The sequence below is a fragment of the Lepidothrix coronata genome, unplaced genomic scaffold (assembly GCF_001604755.1).
Source record: "Lepidothrix coronata isolate B3197 unplaced genomic scaffold, Lepidothrix_coronata-1.0 Scaffold3, whole genome shotgun sequence".
Taxonomy (NCBI): domain Eukaryota; kingdom Metazoa; phylum Chordata; class Aves; order Passeriformes; family Pipridae; genus Lepidothrix; species Lepidothrix coronata.
Window position 1 is genome coordinate 11,591,898 of NW_016690183.1, and position 15,627 is coordinate 11,607,524.

The 15,627-nt window shown below is 38.4% G+C and overlaps 1 protein-coding gene across 1 annotated transcript in view; it reads right to left on the bottom strand.

Moving 5' to 3' along the window:
• Positions 1-342: 342 nt before the first annotated feature.
• Positions 343-15,627, bottom strand: part of EPDR1 (ependymin related 1) — a 31,819-nt gene continuing 16,534 nt past the window's right edge. The window contains exons 3-4 of the mRNA XM_017820185.1: positions 5,881-6,089; positions 343-3,091 (exon numbers count right to left, since the gene is read on the bottom strand). Of these exons, the coding sequence (XP_017675674.1) occupies positions 2,901-3,091; positions 5,881-6,089 (400 nt within the window). The 3' untranslated portion in view covers positions 343-2,900. The remainder of the gene's footprint in view (positions 3,092-5,880; positions 6,090-15,627) is intronic.

A 15,627-nucleotide genomic window follows, 5' to 3' on the forward strand; every position in this document is an offset into this window, starting at 1 on the left:
CAGCAAAATATGTCCCTAATACTTGAGTTTAAGCAAACTGTTAAAATAGGAATGGAACCAAATGCCCAGATCTCCTCCCCAGACTCAAACTAAACCCTTCTTTGAGGTTCAGGAATGTTTGGTTAACTCTAAATAAAACAATGCTGTGTTTCTACACATCCTGCTTTCAGCAAAGCCTCCAAGCAGAAACATAAAAATATGGCAGACAGATCTCTGTTTGCACTATTTCTGGCCCAGCTGAAACCAGGAAACACTGGAAATCTCACAAAATCAGCTTTGTCTCAGAGGCTATCCAGCTCCCAGTTTCTGTCACTGTTATCCCGCAGAATACAATCTAACTCATGTACATACCAATTTATTATTAATTTTCCACCAAATAACTATGATAAACAAATTTCCCAGACTATCAGACATATGAAACCCCCATTTTTACTCAATTATGGCAGCATACTATACAGCTACCTTAAATTCCTTTTATCCTCATTCCTACTGAGTCATTGGCATAGTCGCATAAAGACAAAATGTCTCTTGTGGTATATGACAACAAACCAAAGCAAATCATAACAAAGATAACAAACCAGGCATACGCATGTTGTCCTTCATATTCAGTCCGTGGCTAATTTAAAATACGTAATCCTAAATTTTGTTGTTTGACATCTCTTTGACAACTCTCTTTATTGAATGCGTAGAGCATAAACATGAAGACAACAGCATTGTTTTAGAGGTACATATTTAGGCACATAAAATTGCCCTGTATGTCACAGCAAAATTTTTAAAGCACTTTCGAGTACCAGAATTTTGCAAATTTATATTTAAAGGAACATTTAATGTTATTGCTAGAAATTACATCACTGTCAGCAAAACATAATACAAACACTCGGATTACCCAGCTATCTGCTCAACCGCAACAAAGCCATCCAAAAGGATACAGTACCACAACTTCATGTTTGCTAGCTGGATTTATTATATTTTCCAGATTCTAACAAGACACATATTAAGAAATGCATGTTAATCATTGTCCTAATGAGAACAATATGCAGTTAGCGTTTAGGTTGACACAAAAAATACAGAAGGCGAGTACAGAATAAATGCACTCTAAATTCAAGGAAATCCAATCCTTCTTTCCACAAGCGTGTTTCAGTGAACTGGCCCTGTACAAGAGAAATTTTTTAATGAACTAGCTAAATTTCAACCGATATGTATATGTGCTTTCATTAGGCACAGGGCAAAGTAAAATGCCATTCTGACCACAACTCTGAAAGTAAAATAACCACTGTCCCGCTTGCTTACGCACAAAAAGCTATGACCATATGAAGCACCAAAAGCCAGCCCAGCATCCCTCTTTCAGAGATATTGAACTTCCCAGTGTTGCACTGTCTACAGCCAGAGAACTTCTGGAGCAAACAAAGACCCAAAATGTATACGAGGACAAGAATCTGTCTTTAAACTTATTTGCAAATAATAAATAAAATGCATACCTTACAGAATAAACCGATTAATTTAATTCGGTAAAAGTGCAAAACCCATCACTATTCCACACTTCTGGGAGCCTGAAGGGGCATGAAGGTTTGGTTTGAATTTTCTAATACAAAATATGTGTGCCTCCTGTACTTTTTTGGTTAGTTGCGCTTAATGAAACTTTCACTCTTTCCACCAGAAAAGGATGTGGAGATAATAAGATTTTAGATGCTGATGAAACAGCAAAAAAGCGGGTATCAATGTAGTGGATGCAAAAGAAAGCAAGATTGTCATGTCCGTTTAGATTGCAGCGCCTTGCTGCCGCACTGCCCAGAGGTCATCTAAAACCTCTCCCTCCCATTCCTCTCTCCCACCTCCCTACGCAGGTCACACACTTCTGTCTTTCACTCCATCTGGACCACCAGGCACTGTGTGAAATATGATTTTGCCTTTACTAACTATGCACTGAGAACGGCCTTTTTTTCACATCTATCTGGAATTATAAAGGTAGATGTGAAAGACTGAAGAAAGACTTTTGAAAACAGCTACTAAATATTAAAGTCGTTTAGAGTACAACACCTTTTAATCTCTTTGCATATGTTAAAGCTAGTATTGCCTTGAAAAGTGAGTGCTGAAGCGAAATATGACTGAAAAATATCTCATCGCATCCTACTGGAACCCTTCCCCAAAAATGTAGTAAATGAATGAAAACTTTGGCTTACTGGTTTTGGAGGCGTACCCCTCCCTCCTTCCCTTCCTTTCACACCATTGTCCCAAGAAACAGAAAAGTATTTTTTGCATGTCAGCTAGAATTACATGAATAAAGCTACCCCAGTTTCTTTTTAGAAATAACAAAAATAAGCTTGAAAATTAGACTACCAGATTCCTGAAGAGTAGAAAGAAAAAAAACAAACCAAACAAACAGAACACAAAGCAAACTAAAACCAAAAGAATAAATTTCCACAGTTTTGATGTATATTGTTTAAAACAGTATTTTTTCACTTAGGGATGAGGTTTAACTCAGCTCATGTTTCCCCTCAAGTCCCCAGAAGTGACAATAACATCCAACTTTTCCTTCTAGACATTATCTGTATTGCAGTCTGCTTATGCTTTGTTCTCTTGAAAAAATAAATAACGAAACCTTTGCAAAAGGAAAATCAACTACAGCTTAAATAAATAGTACCCAGAAATATTATCTTAGTGGTAGCTATATAACACCGCAAGTGCATCACTGAACAGATTAATGTGATTGAAAGAGATTTTTTGAGTTATATATTTCACTTAGTTGTATGTTTATGTTCTCTTTCAAGTGAAAACTTACAAATTCCCAAAAGAACAATTAGCTTGAACAATCAGGTTAGACATTAGCAGCTGACTATTAGCTAATAGTCAGCTATTAGCTCGGCTAATATGTGTTTGCCCAGGTCAGCCAGTGTCCATAATCAGCATTCATCTTTCATCCTTGTCAGCTGGGCTGTCTGGCAAGTGCTCGGTGGGGTAAACACCGAGGGGTCAGCAATGCCTGGGTGTATATCAAAGAAGCGAGTGGAGGATGTCACCTTGTATTTCTTCGTGTAGGTTTCCTGCACTGGGTAACAGTCTTTGACGGTGTAAACGCCGACCCACGATTCCACTGCAATAAAACAGAAATGTGACTGCTTTAGGTGACAGAAATGAGCTCATGTGTCATGATGATGTCAATCAAAAAAAAAGGCCACTCCTGAAGCCAGGCCCACAGGCTGGAACTGCCCATAGTTCCATCCCTATGCATGGTAACACCATGCACCAAAGGCTACAAAACTGCAATGATCTCAAACCTGAACATGTTGGTGCCAAGCACATTTCAAATCATGAAAACATCATGGCACCAGTATGTCACCTTTCAAGTACACCTCTACTGAAGGACTCTTTTGTTTAGTTCCAAATTTAGTTATGTTCTGTGCAAGTCTGATTTCTCCCACTTCTCATGCCCCTTTCATGTCAGCAATTACTTGCTTCACTAGTGAAGCAACGAAATGCTTTCTTTATCCAGGAAGCAAATTTTAGTGCCATCAGGTTGGGTAGCACTGCAACCTTTCACCTTATACTCTGCTTCTGACAAGCTGAAAAGTGTGATTACTGAAAACCCGTGGTCTATTTCACAGTGGCTTTCAACACAGCCTTTGACACTCTAAAACACTTAGTTCCCCCAGCTGTGTAGGACATCTGATTCCTTCCCATGCACAGGAAGTTCTGCACTCACCTACCTAAGGAAGCATTTGTTCTCTGCTGTGCTGGGGACTTCTCTGCACCAGAACTGACAGCCTGCTTCTACAATTGTTGGTCCCCTATAATCTCACACTGATGATACTCAGCACAATTTTAATCTGAATAAATTAGACTTTGTTCCATTTTTTCCATCTGTCTCAAGCATAGAGGGTTTGTCTCATTAGAAGAGGAACATTTCCAAATACAACTCCAGTGCCTCAATCTGTTCTTTTAACTCACTCCTGCGGTTTAACATTGTCTATTGAGATTGTCATTATTGTATTATTCTTTTTAAATTCCTATTCTTTTAAACACTCTATGGTGCAATAGTTATTTCAAGACTACACTCAATGCTGATCTCCTCCAGGTGTGTGATGTAGCAAGTCTGTCCCTTTTTTGACTTCAGTTGAATTTCATGACGTGTTAATCTCAGAGGTGTTCCCTTGTTATCTTTCCCCCTTGTTCTCTGCCATCACCTCTACTTTCACCACTATGTTATTTTGGTAGTGGCAGCAATATTGTTGAGGTGGCTTCCTTCAAGTACCCATCACTTTTATATGTCTTTTATTAATCCCACCCACATTATCTGTGATCACTCTTCAGCCCTTCCATCATACTTCACTTCATCTCATTGTTTTATGCATTTCAGATCCCTTATTAGAAACTGATGATGTTAAAATTACCCACTATGATCATAAATCAGCTCCTCTGAGGGATGTGTGGAACAAAGTTTTCTAGTCCCAAGGAAGCTTATTTTCTCTCACTCAGCATCAATGACACACTTATTTTCTGTCCTTCCAGTATCGTGTCATATGCTGTACCACAATCACATTACTAGAAATAGAAAAGTTGGGACATGAAACACACATAGAGTATCCAAAGAAAGGGTGGCAAGCTGAGTAAAATTTGAACATACTTCTCTGGAGCATGTTAATATACCAAAAAACTTTCTGACCTCAATGAATCTGGTTTTGAGTATACAAAAATGGATTAATCTTTTATTCAACAAGTCTTCTATCAAAATTTTGAATTAAAAAATCATGGTAAAATATGATGCTACCAAGGCAGCCTATATCTCCCCTGAAGCCTTTATAATTTAAACAGAAATATAAAATCCAAGCCAATATTAGCTAAAAGGTGGATAGACAACTTCAAGACATTATTTTGATGAATTATCATACAGAAAAGCACTGGAGATACAAAATAATACAGGATAAAAAAATCACACCTAATCACTGAATGTATCCACATACTAAGTTCCATAAAAGTTCCAAAAATACCAGATCTGAAAAATAAAAACTCTTGGAGTAAGTGATAATTCGCCTTTTGTGGAATACCAGAGAATATGTCGACTGAGTTACAGCGGCCTAACGATCTTATCCTTCATTCTCTACTTCATTTTTTCTACTTTTATTCAAGAAAGAAATATTTTCCTCTGGCTAAATGCTCAGCTTCGTAACTAGCCTATATATTAGACATCTATAACCATAAGTATTGCATTAGTTGAATAGCGGAATATATTTTTCATGGGGGTTTTAAAATTATTTTTATAGTTGTCTGGGTCATCAATAAACCATAGATGAATTGAAACCAATGTGCTAACAAATTGCAATGGGTTCAAAACCTAACATACCATACCCTGGAAAATTCAGCTTACTTTCTTTTATGATGCAGGTGTTCAGCTGCCAAGTGCAGAACTAAGCCTTGAGAGCAGATATTTCTTACTAGTATAGTAGAAAAGAAAATTTGGGCACATATTAAGGATGTCAATGGTAGCAGAACCATGTGACTGACATCTACTTTGTTTCTATTATGCAGACTCTAGTTTGAGTGTGTCCCTAATTATAGTACCAATTCTTCTCTAGGTAAATTTTGGATACAGACTGCCAGATTCAGACACAAAATGGTGCTGTTCCATGTCAAAATCTGTATGATATGAACTACAATACAATCAAGTCCCTTGGACATAATTAATCCTGCTGAGATATGGAACATTTTCTTATATAAAATTCATTGTTAATAAAATTACATGCTGTGCACAGGGCATTTTTATTATTTCTTACAGAAAACTTTATAGAAATATGGAAAGCTGAGGTGAAACAGGAATAATTTTATTTTTCTCTGGGCAGCAGTTATATTGATTATTATTAAGATAAAACAAAAACATGCACATACATTTCCTGGCTGGTTTTCTGTCAGACCATTCCTGTACCATAACTTCATCTCCAGGTCCCCCAATGTAGTACTGATCTTCATAAGTTGAATTGGCAGGAATATCATATGGATCCCATGGCTCTGTCAGAGCAATCTTTGCGCAAAGCTTTGTAACTTGTTCAATCTGAAACATCACTCCATCTTTGTAGAGCAGTATATACTCAAAGAATCTGAAACATTAAGAAAAATGAGTTAATATACATAGCCTTTTTCTATACTAAGGAGGAGCTTTGCTGATATGTAAGCTTGCCTTTGACTTCTTAGTATAAGAACATTTTCACTTGCATTAAACTTTGCCAAACCTGGAGAAATGCTAACCAGTTGGGCTAAAATTTCCCATGTTGAAAGTTTGTCTCAGCTGACTCTTTCCAAAATAAATAAGTCAGGCTGAACTGGTTCAGCCATTTCTGAGAACAACAGAACAACTTTTCTGAGAACAACTGAGAGAAAAAACATGTTATTATTCCTAGGTTTTGTTTTGTTTTTTAATAACTGTTTCATTAAAAAGCTCTAGTGCCTCCATGTTTCGGAGAAAGGACTTAAAATTTTGGCAGGGGAAACGTTTTTATTAGAAGTTGCCCAGATTTGGCTAAGTTAGAAGCCGTTGAAAAAATCTGCTTGCATAGGCTGGATAGGTTCACTTCTCCATGAATGTGATAGAGCCTTTTCCTGTGCTGGTTAGATGTGGTATCTGCCATCCTCACAGATGCTCCTCCATGGCAACCAATGTAGCTTAAGTGGAACATGCCAGTAAAGGGGGAAGTACGTGCTCCCAAGGGCAGAACTGAAAAGCTCTCCCTCCTAATGGCACAGTTTCTCTCTGGAAGCCACCAGACTCAAGAAATCAGTAAAAGGAGAAAGCAGAGGAACAAAAAAGTAAGGTGGAGATAAGGAGAAGTGTGGAGCTCAGTGAGCTTGAGAGGCCAGAAGGTGAGGTTCACAAAATGGATAGCTAAGAAGGACTTTAAAACAATGGTCTATCAAGTCTGAAGGGACCAGGCCATGCTCTGAGGAGAGATGATAAGTGTTTTCATGGACACTTTCATCTAGTTACTATTTATAGTAGTCCAGTCTACCATGAACACTGTGGCTTTGTTTCTATATCTTTGAAAAAGACGTAGTATGATCCTTACCTTCCAAATAGGGACAGAAACAGAGAGAAAAAGAAATCAAAATTATCAGAAGTATCAGGTGATTTTGAATACTCAACTAGAAACACTGGAAGCCTAACTTCTCCAGAGTGCTTTGCATTACCAATCAGCAGTTGTTTGAAACACATCTCAAAGCATCTTCATGCATGCTCTGCACCTTTTGCAAAGGACTGATGGATGTCACTTTCCAAACCCTCCAAAAATGTGCACTCATTATTAGAGGCTTTCTGTGAATATTTCATCTCAAGTATTTGGCTACAACCTACTGTTATGCAGTGACTCTAGAAAAAAGGCTTCATCTTGCCCTCTGTAATACTCTCTATCTGTAATTCCTTGCTTCGGTCATAATGCCGCCTCCATTTCCTACAAAATGGCTTGGATGTCTTTTGACACAGGCATCTTCTCCATCCCGAACCTGATGCTAGCCCCTAACACTATTCATCCTGTGCCGTCAGCAGGATGGGAAGCTGGTAGAGAACATTGCATAATCCATGTAATTGAAGAGATGATACACAAAACCAAGATGGGACCCTACTCTGTGCTATTTCTCAACTCCTGCATGTTTTTCTTTGTAGTCCTCGCATTCTTTTGGGGAGGCTGCAAAGTTTACATAACATAGGGATGAAAACAAAACAATTTACGGTTTTAATTTTTGTACTACACAATTGCATCAGACAGGAAACACTTCGCCCAACCACTGACACGGTGGCATTTAAAGGTTGCAGTATGAGAAGGGTCTAAGCATGGTTAAAAGCATCTAAGCAACATTCCCATAATTTCTTGATAAGATCATTTATCCAGCATGTGTCGAAACACAGGCAGGCTAAATGGCATTAGCCAAACTGAACAGTGACGAAGAATAAAAGGGGACAAGGAAGCTGACATAAGGTAAACTGGGGCCCATCTCTCACAAATGACAACATGTGAGGTAGCTCATCCCACTTTCTGAGGGAGTCAGTCACTGGGAACTTCCCCCAAATTAACAAGACTCACACAAAGAGGCTGACAAACTGCAAGACTATATATTAGCTTCTTCATGGTAAATTGTTCTCCTGCCCATATCTTAAAATATTCCTGCTTCTGTCATGAGTTGTGCCAACCTAAACTCACCTCCCATGTTCTTAGTCAAAGACAAGGTTTCCACAGTCATGATACACTACTGAAAAATTCAGTATATTTATAAACCATTTTCTTACAGAAACCAAAACCTGTGACCACATAGGGACATATGTAACTTTTATATAACATTTAGTCCAGAGAACATACTCACAAGAACAATAAAAAACAATTAAAAAAAATAAATCTGGTTTTCAACCAGACTCTAATGACTCAACTACTCTACAGCTGACTGCCCAGCAGCTCCCGTAAAAGCGGGATGGGAAATGCCTTACAGAGGAATCTATCAACATGTTTGAGGTATCTGAGTGATAATACAGTCATTTTGTGAACGAACAAAAGATCCAATGTATTAGAAAAGCATTGCAAACTACTGGGAATAAAAATTAAACTATTATATTTCTTCTAAAATCCTTACTTAACACTTAATTCACACAGAAATTTTACTCTCATTTTTAACAATATTTTTTTTTATGTTTTCTTTTTCCTTATGCTTTCCCGCACAAATTATTTCATGGAATAAATTTCTTTGGTTCTAAATTTTGTAACCTGTGAATTGATATCATTGCATGAGGGAAATGTGCCACCTTTACTCAAGTGAAACAGTAGTTCAAACTTGGATCTGACAAATGCATGTATTTAACTTCCAGCACAGGAATAGCCACTGTAACTTCGACAGATGGCCTGAATACTTGCAGAAGGAGGGCTGCAACCCAAAAAGACCTACTTTCTTGACTTTGCCATCTTCCATGAAGACAGTAAAATGGGCATTATGGAACAACAAAGTAAAGAAGAATGAGAAAAATCCAAACAAACCAAACTCATCTCCAAGCATGTCTCTAGCACACATTCCTCAGAGTAAGAGGCTTCACCACCTACGTTTTTGGTTCTGGGAGAGCCAGACCGAACATACAGGTAACAGACACCAGTCACGCGCTTTGATACGCTGCTGGGATGAACTCAGCCTCTACGTGGCAGGCACAAGATAAGAACTGTAGAGAGTGTGGCTCTGCTCACTGTGCATGGCAGCCCTGGGTAAGCAGGGGCAAGATTTACACTGTCCTTGTTCAACCCAGATGTACCTCACATCCAAGTTTTACAGATAATTGCTCTATGTTCTGGAAATAGCAAGCAGAGAAACCTAAGATTACACAGGACCTGAGTTTCACAACATTCTGTTGTTGCTTTATAAAGAGAAGTATTAACCAGCCAAAACGAACAACAAATTGTGCATGAGTACAAAAATTATAATTTTAAAGCAAAATACTTTAAAATAATAATTTTTTAAAATTTTTTTTAAATTTTTTTTTAACAGCCAAGTCCTAAGTATACTACCTCTATTTGTTTTAGGTGCCTGAGATTTCACTGGTTCTTTGAGAGAAACACAAAGTCCTCAAAATAGGTCTTGGCAAAGAAACAGGAGAGGAAATTATTTTTAATTAGTTTGGGGTTTTTTTTCAGAAAAAAAGTAACATATTTGCAGCCTGTGCCCACCTCTAACACTATTTTAAAAATAATTTTATTATTTTAATTGTAACTTCAAGAAAGCCCCAACCTGAAACCAGGTACCTCAACTACGCACCTTGAACAGATTTGAAGAATTTAACTTGGACAAAAAAACCTATTTGCCTGACTGAGATTATTTCCCTTCCTTTCCTATCCTATTACACCCTGCCCTGTTCTATGCCCTTGTACACTATGCTTTGAATAGTCTCATGATCTGTAATACTCCCTTTGTCCGTGCCTGAAAATGGATAAATTCCATCATTTAAAGACATACACACATTTTTGCTCCCATGCTTTAAAGAATTTCTTAACACTGGACCACATCCTGCACAAATAATTCCATTGACTTTGCTGGAAGTAATCATGTCACACAGGTGGGATACGTGCTGCATTCAGTATTTTCTTCTCCTGAGCTAAGGAAGTATTTTTCTGAATAAGAGACCAACTGTGTTCAATGCAAAGCCAGAGTACCATTCCCATGAAAGCAAAAGGTGAAGCACTTGTGTTGAGGAAATACTGCAAGGAGTGGGTGTGCATTCAAACACTGTCTCACCTCTGAAATTCCTCCTGAAATTTGGGAAGGTAGTTACAGGTGCCTCTCAGGAGACAGCCCAGATAACACAGAGACACTGACAGAGGCCTGAACCAATAAACTTATCTATTGACTTGTCTTCCAAGTGGGTTACTGTTCTGCATGTTATTAATGCAATCCAAAACAATGAATTATTTTTCAAAATTTGTCAGAAAAAAGTCATTAGTCTCAAGATCATGCTACCAGCTTCTTTTCAGGTGCTCAGTCTGCAATGAGCCCTGTGTCCTGTGCTGGGTCTTTCCCAGTCCTGAAGCATGGTAGCCTGCCCATCACCTAACACATCTATGTGTCTCCTAGAGTTTTCTTCTGCACTTCCAAAGGCTTCGTCATGACCATCAAACCTAGAAGAAAGGAGCCACTTGCTGTCCAGTTGCCATTGTAGTGACTCAGAGGAGCAGAGGTTGTGACAGTGGCATGGCAAGACCTATGTGATATTCTGAAGAACATCAGACAAGGTCACTTTCCAGAGAGAAACAAAATAATGGTCTGAGACTGAGACTGGGTAAAAGAAATTTCCTTGTGTGCTAAATCTGGCTCTGCATCATTTTGCTCTGTGGCTTTGGACAAGCAACTTACAGTACAGGAGCCTTAAAATGCTGTTCTTGTTGTTTTTTTTTGATTGCTGTAGTACTGGAGAAACAAAATCATCAATCACAAACCAGTTGTGTAAGGCATTGTATTAACAAAGAACGAAACCACAAATCCTGTTCCAAAAAATATAAAGGAACAATGGCTTTTGAAAAAGAGACTTTCCTGTCCTGCAAAGACGTATGGGGTTTCATGTATCTATGGCTTTAACCTGTCAATTCAATTTTCCCAGCTGCAGCTATTGTAACCTTAAAACTCTCACTCGTGATAGACAGGAGTTATTACCTAGTATTATAAAGCAATTGAAAAATGGAAGCAAAATTTTATGTATTATTTGTATCTGAGATACTGTATTGCTCATCAGGAAATTGTATTTGCTATTTAGGATCTCAAGACGAGGCCACTGCAATTATTTCCAAGCTAACTTTTCTTTCTCTTTTGAGATTAACTGAAAGCTTGAAGCATCTTTCTGCCTTTGTGGTACTACTTAATTCTCTGCTGGTTCTGACTGTAAAAAGGCATTTTTAAATTATTTGAAAGAAGCTAGAAATATATTTAAGTAGAAGAAATTTCACTAAAATATTCCAAACAAATTCTCTGTTCTATTGTGCATGGACAGATACATCCAGATATGTAATTCTTGACTTATCTTGTATCCTCTTGATAAAATACTCCACAACAATATCACCATTTTTTACATGTTTCTTACTGAAGATGTACTGGGAGAATGAGAACCTTTACTAGGAGTGTGACTTTATAACCTCATCTTCTCAGGTCTTTAGATTAAGAATATTTCAAGGGAGCAAAGCTGCCAAGCAGACATGCAGACAGTTGATAAACACTCATCAGGTCAAGAACATTCATCTGCTCTGGCAAGTTCATTTCAAAATGGAGAAGCATTCGTTTTTCAGTATATTTCTGGGAACTCCTTTCCTCTTTCCCATGAAGCTTTCGGTAATTTCAGACTTATGTTTTTCTTCTGGTGTATCAGACCTCAACAACAACAGTAATTTACCATATTTGATCTCACATGTTTGGCAGTAGTGCAGGAGTATGGTATATTGTACAAACACAGTACTGTGCAAATACATGTGACAGTAAATGTAATCTGATATTGTGTAAAAGCAATATTTTTTAGTCTGACTTAAATCACTCATGGATTGTAAAGGCTTTTTTTGGTTGTTTTTTTTTTTTTTTTAATTTTAAAGGCAATCAAGCCCACTGTATCAGGTATCTAATTAGCAAGGGAGGAACTCTGCCAGCAGTACCAGTTTCTGAAGCAGAGAGAATTAGGCAATTTAAATCCTGTTAATTATGAAGTTCGTGCAGAAAGAAAATCTTAAATACAGCAATCAAACACTGCAAAGTCAAAGCTACACCAGCTAACAGATGACATGTTTTTGTGACTTCAAGTATGAAACTAAATTAAATAAATATGTAATTTCTTATTATTATTTTAATTGTTTCCTTATAAATTAGATTAGCTACTTTGGCAAATTCTAAAGGAAATTAAGTTCTTTGGCAAGAATGCCGTTTCCCCCGCTGTCCCTTTTTGGCTATTTGACACTCTTTAATAATCCACCAAGCCGCACCCCTGAGAACAATGTATTGTAATTGAAGTTGAAATTCAGAAAAACAATAAAGCATTGTGTTTAAGGGAGTTGTGTTTTGCAAGGGGCGAGAAGATGCACTGTACTTAACAGGAAGCATCTGTGTGTTTCCATAAGTAATAGTATATTCATGAACTGGAGCCCTCGGTAGACACCAACAAAGCTCAAAAAGAAAGGAATGGAAGATATGACCAGCATACCATAATGCTTTCTAATGAATCAGTGGAATCACCTCCTAGGGACTGCGGTATATACTAGCAGAACCACATGATATCAAAATATTCTTGAGGTCAGAGATTATTTTCCTGTTCCCGGGTTTGTAAAAAAGTCTAGTACAGTGACACTTCCATGAGTAAGTTAATAATAATAAAGGTTACTGGAAAAGCAGAGCAGGGCTTAGAGGAGACCAAAAAGAGTGAGGAAGGCCAGGAATCACCTCTCAATATATACTAAAGACCTTAGAAAAGACAGAATAATAAGGAGGGAAATGACATGGAAATGCTCTTTTGAGAGTGCAGTTATTTTAAGGCACTCTGTCAGCTTGTAAAGACATAAGAAATAGGAAACAGAATTTTAACATGTAGAGAGAGCCAGAAAAAACATGGTTACAATGACTGAGAGTATCTCCAAAAAGCAAAAAAACAAACATATCCCAACATAAAAGACATACCTGTGTTCCTGTTTTTAATTTTACCTCTAGAGACCAGCCAGGAGCCTGCAGCTCATGCCACAGCAGCTGGAAAGCCCAGGAGCAATGGTGGCCAAGCCTCCCCACCCTGTATAAATGGAGCCCTTAGGGAGCACTAAAAGACAGGGCAGGTAAACCAGACGTGGGGCAGCAGACCACGTGGAAGGATGTGCAGGAAGGGTCCTGAAGCCAGTCCTGTTTAATATCTTTATCCATGAACTGGACAAGGGGATCAAGTGCACCCTCAGTAAGTCTGCAGATGACACCAAGTTGGGCAAGACTATTGAACTGCTGGAGAGTACAATGACTCTACAGAGGGATCAACAGACTGAGGCCAATGGTATGAGGTTCAACAAGGGCAAGTGCTGGATCCTGCACTTGGGTCACAATAATTCCATGCAGTGCTACAGGCTTGGGGAAGAGTGGTTGGAAAGCTGCCTAGTGGAAAAGGACCTGAGGTTGCTGGTCAACAGCCAGCTGAACATGAGCCAGCAGTGTGGCCAAGAAGGCCCAGAGCATCCTGACTTGTATGAGAAACAGTGTGGCCAACAGGACTAGTGCAGTGATCGTCCCCCCGTACTCAGCACTGGTGAGACTACACTTTAAACACTGTGTTCAGTTTTGGGCCCCTCAATACAAGAAAGACATTGAGGTGCTGGAACACATCTTGAGAAGGGCAAGAAAGCTGGTGAAAGTTCTGAAGTACAAGTCTGATGAGGAGTGGCTGAGGGAGCTGGGGTTGTGTAGCGTGAAGGAGGCTCGGGGGAGACCTTATTGCTCTCTTCAACCTCCTGAAAGGAGGTTGTAGTCAGGTAGATGTCAGTCTCTTCTCCCAGTGAACAAGCAATAAGACAAGACAAAATGGCCTCAAGTTGTGCCAGGGGAGGTTTAGATTGGATATTTGGAAAAATTTCTTTATCAGAAGGGTTGGAACAAGCTGCCCAGGAAAGTGATTCAGTCACCATCCCTGAAAGTATTTAAAAGACCTGAAAATGTGGAGCTTAGGGATATGATTTAGTGGTGGACTCTGTAATGTCAGCTTAACTGTTGGACACGATGATCCTAAAAGTCTTTTGCAATGCAAAAAATTGTATGATTCTAATTGTCAGATATATCTGGAGTTTTCATGTCTTTCTCTTAATCGGGGTCTGAGACAGGATATTAAATTGGATCTGCCCCATATGATAACATCTATTTTACACATCAGAAAGGTGTAGCAGAATGAAGTTCCTTAATCACAAATAACTAAACTTACATACTCTCCTTTTCCAGACACATACTTTAGAATAAAAGAATAAAAAAATATAAAAAATCATTTTTTCAACTAGAAGTGGGTACTGCAGGTTCTTACACACCTCAACTTCTGTGTATAAACAGAGAAGGATCTTCAGACACCATGAACAGGGACTACATGAAATTCAGGAGCCCTGTAATGATCTTCATCGAGATTGTAAATGCCATCATGCATATACTTGGCCAGTTAGTTGCTTTTCAGTATGCACTCCTGTATTAAAGGTAATCATGAAGAAGTCTAAGGAACAGACTGCCCTTTGGAACAGATGGGGAGGAGGTCCCTATTCTGACAGAGCAAACTTTTTTTTCACAATGGAATATTCCCTGGAAAAATTTGTGAGGATATGCGGTTGTACCAGATCGCTGCCCCAAGATGTAATGATTTCCACCTTCCATCTGCAATGATTTCCTTAAGAGGGATGATTCAGGTCTTTCAGATATCTGTCCAATGTGAAAAATAAAAAACATTGTGTCTGTTTTCAAGGGAATTTGGAAGTTAGGCCAGACAATCAGACAAAGCTAAGTACACTTCAACTTCATAATATCTCTATCCAAAGATCTGAGTATAGCTTATTTTTAAATCAACTTTGTGAAAGACAGAGATTCACTTCACTGGAAATAAATGCAATGCAAAATCCTGGCACCGAACTTCATTCTTCTTCCCCACCTTCAATGTAAAATAACTTCTTCATTTCAACCAGAAGTCTATGTGCAGGTCTTTTTCTTATTCCTTCAGCAGCTATCAATCAAAATACATAATATTGTTAGCTGAGTGCATAAATTAGTGACTGGATTCAAATACAATGTGTCAGTATGGCAAAATTCCAGGTGGAACTGACTGAAAGCATGCAAAACAGAAGAATTACGGGAAATAAGGGCATGCCTGTGTGAAAGAAAACATATAATTAAGGAAGACGTTAATTGCTCCCATGGTTGTAAAGGAAATGGCACTTTGAACACATATCCATTGAGATGTGGTACAGTACACAGTAATGATTCAGAAAGGGAAATTTACAGTTCTGTGTCAATTAAGGAGGTCATTTACTCTGCTCTGCTTAGCCCTGATGAGGCCAGTGCTGATGCTGCTCCTGGTTTTGGATGCCTCACCTAAGGGAGCAGATAAACAGATGGGATATAGTCCAGAGAACAGCAAGAACAGTGTGA